Here is a 15,232-nt window from a genome sequence, read left to right on the forward strand (position 1 = left end):
ATCTTCAGAGTAATTTACTTTGGCATTCACAAGCTTCTACATTCACTGTTGGTAACAGTGTCATTTTCTACGAGTTCATTGTGACTTGAATTCTCTACCTCACGCAAGGTTTGCATTAGGGAAATCTTGAAGCAAGATTTGCTTTAAGAAAAGGAAAAAGTTACATGATGCCAGATCCAACAAGTAGGAGGATGTCAGTAATGTTCTTACTTGCGAAAAATTGCCTGAAAATTAGCCTTATGTGCCATGCATTGCCCTTGTGCAAAATTTGCCCATTTTTCCACAATTGAGACCTTCTTCTCCTCCCTTTTTCTTGAAATCAGTTTCAAATATCAATATTATAATCCTAATTAACTGCACCTCCAGCAGAAATCCACTCACACATTACCATTTCATTAATGTGAAAGAACACAACCAGTATTGCCTTAAATTTTAAATATATGTATCCTTTTTGGGGGGCTATGAGAATCAGGTGCACTTCCACTGCATAGATTGCTGCTTATTCTTTGTATCTTAATTAAAAATCAATTTTGTTAAAGGTGATTACAGATTCTAGCGAGTCTGAGTCATTTTGAATGCATTGTACCATGAATACAGGTGCTATTTTTGTTTGCAAGAGATTTTTCAGCACAATTTTGGCACAAATTTTCTTCATGTCGAATTCTTCTGTGATCTTCTGTTTCACGAAACAGATTTCATGTACAAATGGGCTAGTATAGTTTCTGCATGCATCTTCAGTTTTCAATTGCTTTTATTCAACTCGTGCTCTTTTGATGTAAAGACTGTTGCCTACCAGCATGATGAGAGTCTTCAACACTTTCCGTCTACTCTAAGGAACATTAATGCTATTGAAAGATTTTTATTCTGGATATATGAGTATCACTATGTTCTTCAGTCAGTGTTCAAAATGTTTTCATTGAGGAATTTTACATTTCAAAAGGATCTTCATGTTAATCATTTGCTTTATTTCCAAATCATTTCCACAACAGTATAGTTATGTATCTTCACACGGTTATGCTTCACTAACTCAGAGCATTTTCTTCACTTTTCAACACTTAGACAATATTTGTTAATTATATTAGGAGTAGCAATTTGTTTACTAGTATTTCTGTTAACATTTGTTTCATTATCTCTCATAAATTTGTTTTAAGCATGAATGAGATATATCATATTTATTTGCATGCATCATGTGCACACAAATCAGGTGAATAAAACTGAATTTTTGAACTAAATTACATTATATCCTTGTTTATAATTTAATTTTTTGCTTTCAATTTGAAAATTTTTTAATTTAGTTAAATGAAGAAGAAAGTCCGGAGCTACGTACAGCTGTTCAGAATCACTTCCAGTCCATCAAGATAGTCACTGGTGCTGTAGATCACAAAAGTCGTCATAGACAGAGCTTAATATGCTTATCTCGAAGGTAATTGAAATTCTGACCTTTTTAATATGTTTTAAACGAATGAAAATTTTTAGAGTAATTTAAGAAACTTTAATAATTTCGTAAAGGCAACTTTAAAAGTTTCTTATAAAGAGAAATTTCTATTTTCTTTATAAGAAACTTTTCTATTTTCTTTCTTTATTATTCTATAAATTAAGAAATTATTAAAGTTTCTTAATTTATTGAATAAAAGTCAGAATCTTTTATCAGTACTTTTTACATCTCTGTTTAATTGTGCCAGAATTTATTATAAAGGATTATATGGCAGGATTCAGCAGTTGTTCTTTTGGATTTTTATTTTTAATGGGTTAAAATTGTGTTTAATTTTGTTTACATCTTTTAAATACAAATTTAATTTAATTTTGGGGAAACAAAAGTGTTCCGCTGGTACACCTTATTTTATCGCTCTTTTTTGTTAAAAAATGGCAGCTCATAGGAATAAAACATTGAAATAATAGGAGATTCAGTATGACTCACAGTATCAGATTTTTCATATGGTGATTCATTGATCTGTGGTACAATAAGTGACCTTGAATATTCCAACTATCATTTCTTATGTACAGTGAAGTGAGAGCTTGATCTTGCCAGTCATGTGAAAGTAGTAAATGAATATAAGTGCTTCATCCATGAAATAAAGGATTATTATTACATTTTTAGTGGGGGAAAAGATCTCAAGGAGCCAGATATTGATCAGGTTTTCCTCATAATATTGAAGAACCATGTCTATTGTGTACAGGTAGGAAAGCCATCATGCAGACATTACAGTTCAGATTTAGTCCCCAATGTCATTGCAGTGATTTAAGAGTAAATATGTAGAAGAAAGAACTAAAAAAAAAAACATCTTTGAAGAGGGCATAAAGTAGCTCCCAGAGCACTAAGAAAGCTACACTATAATAGACAGGTGACCATGTAACCCTTACAATCATTCAAGTGATATTTAAATACTCTTGTATGCATGATAATAATACTAATCATCTTTGAGAAATTTAATATCAGTGCCCCCCCCCCCCCCCCCAAAAAAAAAAATATCTGTTTTTCTGTTTTAGGTTCGGTATTATGTTGTATACCTCGCCAGAAAAGATTTGTGAAAGTACAGCATATTTCAAAAAGAATATACGTATTTCAAATGCATATATTTATTAAACTGTATGACATACAAATATGAAACTTTACACACATATGTAAGAACCTCGAAGTTCAGATTACAGACGTCAATATGTCCTCCATCAGTGACACGAAAAATATTACATCGATACTCAAATTCCTCTCATACTCGGGCAAGCATGTCTGTCATCACTGATATTATGACAGTGCGGATCCGATTCTTCACCTCTTCCAGGTTCTGTGGAAGTGGTGGTACATAAATGTTGTCTTTAAAGAAATCCCATAGGAAGAAGTCACAGGGTGTCAAATCCGGTAACCATGGAGGCCAGCTGAGACATGCTAAGTCACCAGCTCCTTGACGACCAATCCAATGGTTTAATAGAGTTTCGTTCAGGTAATCGCGCACTTGGCTACACCAGTGAGGGGGTGCCTTGTCTCGTTGAAAAATGTTGTTGTCTTCGTGCAGCCTCAGAAACATCCAGTTTTGTAACATAGTGAGATACTGCTGACAGTTAACCGTGTTTCCATCAAAGAAGAATGGGCTATAAACAGATGATCGGGATATCACAAAAAACACATTGATTTTGGGCGAATCTCGTACATGTTCAGTAGCTGCATGTGGGTTCTGTAGGCCCAAATTCGAACATTGTGTTTGTTTACATGACCACTAATATGAAAAGTTGCTTCATCATTGAAAACGATGTGTTGTGCGAAAGTGTTATCATTGTCAATAGCATCAATAATCTCGTTACAAAATGCCGCATGTTAGCATTTGTCATCAAGACACAGAGCCTGTAACAAATGTAACTTGTACAGCTTCATAACCAACCAATGTCTCAAACATGCGAAATTGTTGTTGTAGGCAGTTGTAACTCCCGACTGACATGACGAGTTGATTTTGAAGGACTACGTTGGAAAGCAGTTTGAATTTGTGCAGCATTTTCGTCAGGAACACGAGGGCGACCAGCACTCTTTCCTTTACATACACATCCTGTATTTACAAACTGTTGATACCATTTGCGAATGTTCCACCCATTCAGAGGATCACATTGGTACCTCAACTTGAAACGTTTTTGCTCTGTAATCACGGAATTGCACTTCGCAAGCTCGAGGACACAAAATGATTTCTGCTGTGAAGTGGCCATTTTAGCGGCTATTAATATAAATTATACCATGTATTCGTTTCACCAATAGCCAAGCCGAGGCACAGTGATCGATAGTTTGGACAAAATAACACTTTGTTGTAATACGTAAATTCTTTTTGAAATACAGTGTATATAATAATTTTTTAGGGAGATAGAGGATTTTTAAAATTATCCTTTATTTTTATTTTATTTCTTGTTTCATAAATTTATTCAGTTATCATAATATTGACCATTTGTATAAAATATTTTCACTGAATTTATGTATTAACCTGTTAGGACTGGTGCTTGCATACATTTACAGAGTTGCCAACTCTCCCGATTTTCGACCGCTCTCCCGCAAACCCGATTTACAATATATTTCTCCCGACTTTTTCTTATTCTTAAAATTTCTCACGAGTTTTGTGGAACTTAATACTTTGTTATATGAAAAAAAAGAAAAAAAAAAGTGATTTTGAACGTCTGATAGCAGTTGAATTTTCTCTAGATTATATCTAAAACAAAACCTTGCAAATCAGATAACTTCTGCTTTGGTAATGAGAGCATATACGTATCCAGAAACGTCGTTCTTCAGTTTTCCATTAGGCATCGAGCTCCACTGCGTGTCATCTGGCATATATTAGCCAATGAGGACAAAGCAAGCTGTTATTTAGGTGTTCTTTAGTTATTTTGTTCATTTTGTCCTGAGTTGTGTGAGTACACGTGCTTTCAAGAAATAGTTTTAGAAATTATCATGTTTTGTTATGTCTGCGAGAAAGGTGAAATACTCGTGTACATTTCAAAAATCGTACACAGTTGATTTTCCTTTCATTATTTCCTCAAGGAAATGTAATAAATTTGCGATGTGTAATGCCTGTCGTTGCGATTTTTTGATTTCGCGGGGTGAAAGGGCGATGTTCTCAAACATGTGCATACACAAAAACACAAGGACAACATGAGTTGTTTTGAGAAAAGCGAAAAATTAAATTTTTCTTCGGAAACAAAGGACAAAAAAGTTATTAATGCAGAATGTCTGTTCTCTGCTTTTTTACTGGAGCACAACCTGCCACTGAATGCATTGGATCACGCTGCAGATTTATTTAGAAAAATGTTTCCCTATAGTGAAATCGCTAAGAAATACTCAAGTGCAAGAACCAAAACAGGTGCAATTGTTAAAGAAATGAGTTTGAAAAATAAATCTTCAGTTATTGATTGCGTTAAAACATTCCGTTCTGCCTCTCTACTGATGAAAGCAATAATAGAGATTCAAAACTGTATCCAGTTGTTATTTCTTTTTTTAATCCAGTCTTCAGAAATTGAGTGCAGTTTACTTTCTGTCATCACTTTAGAAGGACATTCAACAGGCTTTAATATAGCACAGCTAATTATTAAAACTTTAAAAGAAAATGCAGTCCCTCTGGATAATTGCTTAGCACTTGGTGCCGATAATGCACCAGTATTGGTAGGCATGAAGGCTGGTGTTGCAGGTATCCTAAGAAAGGAAAATTCAGATTTACAGATTATGAGGTGCACCTGTCACCTCTTAAATTTAGCAGCTGAAAAAGGGGCAGCTTCTTTACCAATAAATGGGGATGAACACATTGTTGATATTTATTATCTTGAAAGGAGTTCTAAAGGGAACGAAAAATTGAAACAGTTCCAACAGCTGCATAACAGCAGTTTACAATTAGAAAACTTGGGATGAAGTTATAAAATCAACTAGGATTGACACCCAGTGGAGTTTAATTGGAAAACTGAAAGGTTCTGATGGAATTTAAAATATAGTGAACTGTCTAGAATTACGTTGGCCATCTTGACAGTTCCCCATAGTAATGCAGAGTGTGAGAGGATTTTCAGTGTTGTTGGGAAACCGAGGACTAAATTTAGATCTAATATTAGTGATGACACATTAGAAAAACTTTTATTAGCAAAAGCAGGCCTACGTGGCAATTGCTATGAACAAAATTATGAAGTTTCTTTCTTAAAGAAAGCAAAATCTGCCACTTTTTATTACATTTGTACGAAAACTGATTAAAGAGTCTTTTTTTTTTATTATTATTTATTTATTTATTTATTCTTTTTGTTTGTTTTATTAAACGATGCAAGTAATAAAAATATTTTTTATGTGTATTTTTGTTAAGGTATTTTTGTGTTGCTTGCAATTAAGAATTAGTTACTATTTAAAGTTAATTCATTATTAAAAACTATATTTTTATCATTTAAAAAGTCTTTTTAACATTGTGAAAGATCTGATTTTTTAAAAAAATCTCCTGATTTTTGCATGTCATAGGTTGGCAAGTATGCGTTTAAAATACTTACAAAAATGGTGTGATTCTTTATTTTCAAGAGGTTGTTTCCTTGCAGTAATTATTGTTATTATTATTATTTAACTTTCATTAACCTCTAAAGGATGTTATGTACTTCACAAAGGAAAGATTGTCTCTCTGAAAGATGTAAAGGATTAACCCTTTGAACGTTATGACCGGCTTTATCCGATCATCAGAAGATTTGCTACTTAGCATATATTAGCTTATAATTTAAGATATTTTGCTTCTTACTTTCTTTAATTATGTAAGTATCATCTTAATGAATGCAAGTTTATGAAAATACAGACTAAAATAAGTAATTATACAAACTCAATTAATAAATGCTGTTTAAATACCAGTTTTCATGATAGATCTAAAATCCTCGTCACTCAGAGGGTTAAATCTCCTACCTGATGGATTACTTGCCTTTTGCAGCTATGGAGAAAAAAGGCAGGATGACTAAGCAACCAAGTATAAAAATTTGAGTAAATAAATAAACCAAGTTATTGAATTTAGCCCTCAAACTAACTACAAATACCATGACCTTTAGTCTCAGAGGGTTCAAAGACTTTATTGCACATTTTATGATGGGACTTTATTGCATATTTTATGATATCATGCATTAGGTAATTAAAAAAAAATCTGTCTCAGTAGTTTGTAATAAGAATAGTGTGCTGTTGATAAAAGTACATAGCATTTATTTGTTATTCGTTGGGTAATATGCATTTTAAACTGAAGTCAAGGCATAAACATTTTTAAAAATGTGTAGTACTTTCTGGTTATTCATGCTCCTATCTGAAAAAGTCACCAACCATTGAGATTAATTTTTCACCAAGCTAAGTCACAAAAGACAATAACCATTTCCAAAAATGGTAGCAACTAATTAACAAAATTAAAAACACAAGAAACATCCATAATAAAGTACTAATTTTTTTTTCCACTGTTCTCCTGTGCACAGAAATCTGTTTTAGCTTTGAAAACATCACAGAATTGCAGAAACTTGACATCCCACACAAACTGTGACTGTGCACACTGTCAGTTCTTGCCATGTGCTCAACAATCTGTTTTCACTTAACCCGGCGGAAGGCCCATCAAGAAAAGTTACTAGAGCGGGCGCATGGGATATCACATACCTCAATATTTAAAATATGGTAAAAACAGTTTTATTTAGTTATAAAGCTATGTTTTTTTAATAATACATGAATAATACTTGGATTACAAAAAACTTAATTTCCAAAATAACCTTATGGAGAGTTAAAATTAAGATAAATGAAGATAATAAGAAAATAAACATCATACCTCTAAGTTTTATTTCATCTCTAATGTACAATGCTTATTTTGTTTGTTTACATTTATAAATTTAACAAAATACATTTACGTGTTCTTAGCATTGAAAGTTTTCACATTTTAAGTATCGCATTCGCGTTCTTCTGTCCTTGGCTCGAGGGCATTCATCATATTTTTTATACTTGGTTGCTTCGAATTTCCTATATTCATTTGAATTATTCCTCGAAACCTCTGCTCTTCTTTTGCATACAGTACGTCAGTTTCTAGGTCAAGTATTAATCTCTGATCGTTGTTCAATACATTAAAGCTAAGTCCCTCAAAAACAGGTATCTACGTCTGTATCTGGTTGATGGATTAGCAGTTGAAAGTAATATAATTCGAGCATTTACTGCAGCAACCATTGGCATTGAAAAGAAAATTACCATTGGGCCACTTCCTTGGTATTCTGGCAATTGAATAACTTGCTGCCATTCATCCACAGTATCCACGCTCACATGTCATATTATAAAAACATATAATTTCTGGCGTTTTCTTTTCTCCAATAGTATCATCTATAGCATTATTGTTATGTAATGTTAAAAGCATGACAACAGTTTTTCCATTTTTGGAAAATAAGAAATTTAAGTTTTGTCTTCTTCGAAACCAAACAGTGTAAAAAGTTTTCCTATTTTCATCTTCAGTTTCTGAAATACAGTCTTCATCACTTTCAAATATTTCTAATAAATCTCGCAGCCATTGCATTTTCAATTCATAGGGAGTCATTCTTTTTTGACATAATGCGCTTACAAATCTTTAAAAATTTAATTTGAAATACTTAAAAATCAGTTGCAAGTAGAAATATTTACTGTTACACTCTAGAAATAAATTTCTTAAATATATATTCAGTCAAAAAGACACGCGGACAGTCGCTTGGGGTGTCTCATACCCCAGTTGCAATAAAATACTGATTAATATTTTTCTGAAACAAACAGACAATGGAAAAGTGGTTCTGAAAGTCAACCACTACTAGAAACTCAGCTACTGAATGCAGCACAAAATTTCAGTTTAACAAGTTAGGAATATTCCATTTATTTGTAGAGTTGGGGTATAATATAACCCACGCGCTATCCCGCGGGTTAAATAAAGTCAGAGAATTTTGGCATTGTGCCATTGTCCTATGTACACCATGATCTGTTTTCACTTGAAAACACATCAGAGACTGGATCAAATTTTTACTCATAAAATTTGATCATTTGCGAAGTACAACTTAATTTCTTTTCCATTCTCTACTGTTAGGTAAAACATCATATTTATGAAGAATTTTTTCCCCCAATGGTGAGCACTCAGCCAACTTTGGCTTGGTTTCGACTAAGGCCAGCAGAAGTGGTGGTCATTTTATTATGAAGGCACTTAATAAGTGGGCCACCTTTGTCTCCTATGAAGGGATGGACAGTTACAACCATGCCTTCTCCGGGATTCAAACCCTCTGGTCTTGCATTTGGCTTCCCTAACCATTATAGTATCTGAGTGGCTATTTCTGAAGAAATGTGGTGATTTTTTCCCCTTTTTCTTCCCCACCTCCCTGCAGCTGGCAAATTTCACAGTCCCATTATATTTCCTTACTAGGAAAGCTGCAATGGCTAAGTGGTTAGACCACTGAATACTGGTAGCTCAATTAAGTGTGGATTACATCGTAGGCAAATGGTCTAGCTGCATGGATGGATTTCCCTTTATGTAACATGAATGTCAGTCGGTTTGTCCCAGAATGTCCTCCACAAAAGTATTGTTCCTCATAGGACTTTGACATATCCTTCTCATGGACCTCATAACTTGTGACTTTGCTATATTCAAATAACCTAATCTAACGATTCTTACTAGGAAATACGGCATTCACTGCAACAAAAACTAACACTGATAGCTGTTAGATTTGAAGGTGGAAAGATAGCCTTTGGTGAAAATTCATGCGTGCCTGCTACACACATGTGCATACTTAGATTTCCACATAAATACACTGTTAGCCATTAAAATTGCTACTCCATGAAAGCAGCATGCAATAGATGTCAAATTTGCATGAAATGTGTTACATGTTAGGATATGCAAATGATTAGCATTCAATGTCTTTCACAAAGCAAGTATAATGTCTTTTACATGGTGTATAAATGGGGAAACTTCACAGTGGGTTTCTCATTTGAAAATTAGGTTTGGGCATTGGTTGTTTGTGTAAAGGTCATTTTATGTCTTATTTAAGAAGACAAAACTCTTACCACCATGGGATTGTGGTGTATCATTTATGACATTTCTGTTCATGTTGGTTGGATCCCATAAGTGTTAGGTGAATATGGAATTGATGGGTCTAGGAAGGCCACACTGGATGCCATGTTAGATCTTGCAGTTGTCGCCACTAATGGCCCAAGATGACAGACATGTTGTCTTCTCAGCTTTATGAGATTGTATAACCACATCACCTACCCTATATCGGGAACTTGGTTCGAGTGTAGGATGACAAGTGTCTGTAAAGATAGTGCAATGACCTCTGCAGCAACAGAGTCTGTCAACATGGCAACCATTGTTTTTGCTTTCCTTGATGCTGCAGTGGAGGCAGATATGCGTACAATGGTGCAATGAATAATGATACTGGACAGAGTTGCACCAAGTTGTCTTTTCGGATGAATTCCAATTTTGCATACAGCATCATGATGGATGGACCCGTGTATGGAAACACTGATGAGTACGAATGTTACCAGTCTGTATTCATCATTTCATACAGGCCTAGTATGTATGTATATAATGTGCTAAAATGGGTTTAAGTACACATCTCTTGTTTGCAAAACCAGTAATGTGGACAGTCATCATTATATTTCCAATGTACTTTCTTTGATACAGTGAGTATTTGACTGTTCCCAATGTCAGCACGTTCTCCAGATCTCTCACCATTTGAGGACTTTGGCATGGGTTGGCAAGAGACTGGCTCTTTACCACTTGCTAGCCATTACAGTTGATGAACTCTTGTGTATAGTTGCAGCCACATGGAATGAAATACCTGCATCTTTTTATACAAACACAGTATACTTGATGCCCAGCTGGGTTACAGCCATTGTTGCTGCCAGAGGTGGTAGTTTTATGTACTGAATTCTGCACATTTTGTATTTCCAACCCTGCAAATTTGATCTTATCTATTAATCTGCACATTATGTATTCCAAAACCATCTAAAAATTTAATTCTATCTTCCTTCATTATTCTGTGTATGTACGATAAATAAGATTATGCTATTTACTTTCCTTTGTGGTGTAGCAATTTTAATTGCCAGCCATATACATTTTGATATTATGGGTTGCCTATTTTGGCAGTATAGTGTATTGCCTCATTAATATGTGGGAAGCGTACTTTAAATAATCAAAAAGTACAAATATTTTTATATTTCCAAGCATTTTTTAGGTACATAAATTTACAACTGTGTGAATTTTGTAGTACATGATAATATTAAATGGGTTTTATAATCTCGTATAATTCATTAAATTAAATTTTAAAGAAATTAGGAATAGCAGTTTTTATTTTGTGGGATCATACAGCCATGTCTCATATGTATTTAATGAAAATAGTTTACTGCTGATGAAAATGCTTGGTATTTATAAGTTGTTTACTAGATACTATTTCACTGTGTTTAAAAAAATTATTAAAATTATTTTTCAAAACAAATTATAAAGTAAATTTTCAATAGATAAATGTGCAGTTGTATGAATTTTGCATTTACAGAAAGGTATTAAATGTTTTGCATTCTCTATAATTTAATGAATTAAATTTGGAAAAGATCAATGATAGGAATTTTAATTGCTATCATTGATCAATATTAATGATAGTAATTTAAGTATTTGTGTTAATGAAAATAATTTAATGTAGATAAAAATACGTTGTTCATCTGATAATGTTTTATTATGCATTTTAGAAGTATATCAGATATTATTGAGATATTTCGACAAAAGTATTTTTCTAATGAATAAATTACATATCTAAGGAGATTAAAAAATTATTTCTTTGTGAATGTTTTTCATTCGTATGTTATGATAGTTTTTTTAACAAAGCGATTTACAGATCCATGTACTTCCCCAATAAGGATTTAAAAGTATACTGTTTTCAGTAATAGCAAGATAAAAAGTCCTCACATAAATAGGTTTCTCCTTTAAGAAGTCAAAATTTTTAGTTCCAAAATAAAATTCCTGAAGTGTACACAAATTTTTAACTGGATATGAAATCACTGTTTATTAAGTTTTCTTGCTTATATAGTCTTATCTCATTGTATCAAGAACATGTATTTTATGAAATTTTATTAGCTTACTGAATTTTTAAAGGTATACATCCAAAAATTTTTATTCCAGAGTTTTATTTCTGTTAAAGATATTTTTTAAGTGTCAATTCATTAAATGATTTCTTACTATTTATTGAACTGTGCATATGTGCTACAATGCATGAACTATATTAACTCAATGACTAAAAGATTTTGCGTAGCTTTCAGTTGGTATAGCTGATATGTCAAGGATGGTAATGTGTTTGTATTTTAGTTAACTGGCTGATATAATTTAATCTATACATGCAAAATTTGATCAATACAATGCCCAGATGATTGCTGCTACATACATCTGTATTGTATCGTATCTCAGGAACTTGCTACATTTTTGTTAAATTATTTGCACTATGATTTAAAAAAAAAAAAAAAACTCTTTTCATGATGGGTTAGTTATATTACAGCCCAAAAATAAAATGTACTTGATAACTGTATTACAGATCATTATAAATACATATAATTGTCTATTTATATGCTGTTGGCAATTTTTGTATTGTTCATTATTGGCATTTCATTATCCATTTTAAAGTCAGAAAAATTAACTTGAATATGCCAGTTATTATGCTGTTTTCTTTTAATAAGCTGTTTTAATAAATTTGTTATTCTGTGATCCTAGAAGAACTATTTAAGATGCTTCTACTGTATTATATAGTTTTGATGAAGAGTATGTTTTGAAATTTAATTTTATGCCGTATTTTATTTTAAAGGCACAGTGTTGTTAAAATGTTTGAAGAGAGTAGTCAACCAACAGCCAGAGCCCCATTACGTCGTGGCTTCAGTTTAGATGCTGTTGCAAAGCGTAATTTATTCAAAATGCAAGATAAAACTTCGATTGATAAAATAGAGTATGAACAGTGTAAATTAGAACCTAAGGTTGAAGGACGTATTATTATTTTAAGTGATGAGGTAAGTTATCTTTTGCATTTTACATTTCATTTCGTTCTGTATTAAACACAAAAGGATAAAAAACTTTAAACTGAGTGTAATAAAACTAGTCATACATTCTGATAACAAATTATAAACCAAACTAAATTTCTTCTTTCTTGTTGAGTTGCTACGAAGGAATTCTACTGATCAATGATATGCAGTGGTTGCCATTTCATCTTATTTACAATGATACGGTAACTCAGAGATAGATATTAATTGAGCAGTATAAAGGAACAGCTGTTCATAATTTAAAAGCATTATAATGTGATGTAGTGCCTGGCTACTTTATGTCTGTAACCAACTTAATTTTGTCTTTTTTTTTTTTTTTTTTTTTTGTTTACTGTTTTCTTTGTTTGTACTTTATGTATGAAATGTTTGAAATTTAAAAAATGTATTATTGAAGAAAAGAAAGGTTATTAGACTTAAATAGTCAAGCAACTTAAATAATCTAAACTTTAACATAAATATAACTGAATTAAAATGCAATAGGAAGAAAGTCTTTTTTTGTTAACATAAATAATAATACATAATAATAAATAATAAATAATAAAATGTAATTAGGGAAAATTTTCTCCTATCGTTGAGGCAATGTATTTTTTTTTTTTTTTTTGGCATAGAGATCTTTCTTACTAAACTTTCTATATGAGTTTGCTCCATCACAAAAGTTTTTAGTGCATCAACTGTGGGTTCTAAACTCAGCTGCCTTTCAAATCAAACTAATGCTGGAGTCTGCAGTTCTGGATAGAAATTAATCTCTGGAAGATGTTGTTTCTGTCTTTTGTGCTTGGTTCAGACAGCAGTTCTACTATTTTAATACTTTTCAGAAGGATCTCTTGAAGCATTCTGGTATCTTGCCACTTCCATAATTATTTGACTTGCTTTGAAATGACTAAACCTTTTCATCTAAAAAATTCGTCCTAATCACCACCATAAGAATTGTTTTTTAATCAATAAGCGCTGAAATTAAAGCTTGTATTTGCAAAAGTTGAGAGGAAATGAACTTTGAGCAAGCACATGCCATGCCTTTAGATAACAGTATATTTTTATTCATAATTAGAAAGAGATTGATCAAATTGTAACAGACAAGGAAACAAGGAGTTTTGTTCATTTCTTATAATAATAATAATAATAATAATAATAATAACAGACTGATTAATTACTTCATGAAATAGCTTCACGTTCATGTATGCAAGAAAAATTTTGGACACTGGCATATGTGTATGCCTTCGAACAAATTTGTGATCATAATGAGTTTATGATATAAAGAAATTTTATTTTGTAATAAATTATTAATTTGTCAAGATATTTCCAAATCTCTGGGTAAGGCTCTGTTTCAACAGTTTCAATTATTACAACAACTGTTTTTCATGCAAATGTTAGACTTTTTGATTAAGACAAAATTATAGCAACCCAGTGTTTTATTGGGCTGTCAAATTCATTAAAATTGTAATTTGAAGAACTACTGTTTCATGCAGAAATCTTAGTTATCTCAGTTATTTATTTCAAATGACTGTACAGGATTATCACTAAAGTTTTCAGAATACTTGAAGCGAAAATCTTGATAATGAGCTAATGAAAAAAGCTTGAATATTGCATATAGATTTATTTGCAAAATTTAGGAAAATTAATTCAAAATTTCAAGGACAAAATGCAAGTTAATCACAGCCAAATTTAAAATTTTGGCATTTATTACAAAATTATTTCTTAAATGAAAATTGAGATGACAGGAATTTTTACTGCAAGTGAAAAAAGGAAGTAAAATATTTCATGATGCTATTTAAGGGATTTTGAATAAATTTATTTTTTACCAGTAATATATAGCTAATAAATTTATTACTCTGTGGTCCTAAAAGAACTATTTAAGGTGCTTCTACTGCATTATGTAGTTTTGATGAAAAGTATGTTTTGAAATTTAACCAGTAATAATATAGCTCATGATCACAGATGAAGAGTGAAATGAATCATAAAATAATCTTACGCTGAAAGCTAAATTTTAAAATTCTGCCAATAATTTTGGTTATGCAAGACCATTTGTGGTCATTATTTTGCTGTGGAGTTAATCAACAAGTAATTATTTATATCGCTTCTACCATCCCATATGGTAGAATGAGGTTTTAGCACTGCATGTCATTTTTTGGCAAAACAATGCTTATTTCTTAAAGTTGCCACACCTCATATGTACATGCAATTTTTATTTTAAAGAATATGCATATTATTTGGTAAATTTTTAGTTAGATAAGTAATTTTTTCAAAGCAATAACAGATATTTGATAAAGAAATAGTTTTTTTTTAAATATATTTCGTATACAAAATATGTGTGACCCTTTTATGTAACACACACTTTTACTACTAAAATGTAGGTCATAAAAGGGAATTTTGAACAGTTTGAAATACTTATATTGTATTGTCTAAGAAAAGATGATTGAGAAAACAGTTATATTGCTTGATACTTTTAATTCTGTTCTCCTAACATATAGTATTAATAATTATTTAGGGTGAGTCAAATTATTATGGCAAACAATTTAATTGACTTGTATTTTTCTGTGATATCTCAAATTAAACTTTAATTATCTAAATCTCTTGCCAAACATTACAGATGCTTTGTGTGAGATTATTTTGTTATGGAACACACATCTAATCCATATGAGTTTAAAGCATATCCAACATTACTGATATAATGGAAATCTAAGTCTGTAGCTAAATTCTTTTGTCATGGAACACACATCC

The 15,232-nt window shown here is 31.8% G+C and overlaps 1 protein-coding gene across 1 annotated transcript in view; it reads left to right on the forward strand.

Annotated features, from left to right (window-relative positions):
• Window positions 1-15,232, forward strand: part of LOC118192306 (5'-nucleotidase-like) — a 76,316-nt gene that overhangs the window by 43,788 nt on the left and 17,296 nt on the right. The window contains exons 12-13 of the mRNA XM_035363245.2: window positions 1,296-1,423; window positions 12,286-12,484. Coding sequence (XP_035219136.1) covers window positions 1,296-1,423; window positions 12,286-12,484 — 327 coding nt within the window. The remainder of the gene's footprint in view (window positions 1-1,295; window positions 1,424-12,285; window positions 12,485-15,232) is intronic.

The sequence above is a fragment of the Stegodyphus dumicola genome, chromosome 7 (assembly GCF_044657685.1).
Source record: "Stegodyphus dumicola isolate Sdum_Otavi_A_Nest chromosome 7, ASM4465768v1".
Taxonomy (NCBI): domain Eukaryota; kingdom Metazoa; phylum Arthropoda; class Arachnida; order Araneae; family Eresidae; genus Stegodyphus; species Stegodyphus dumicola.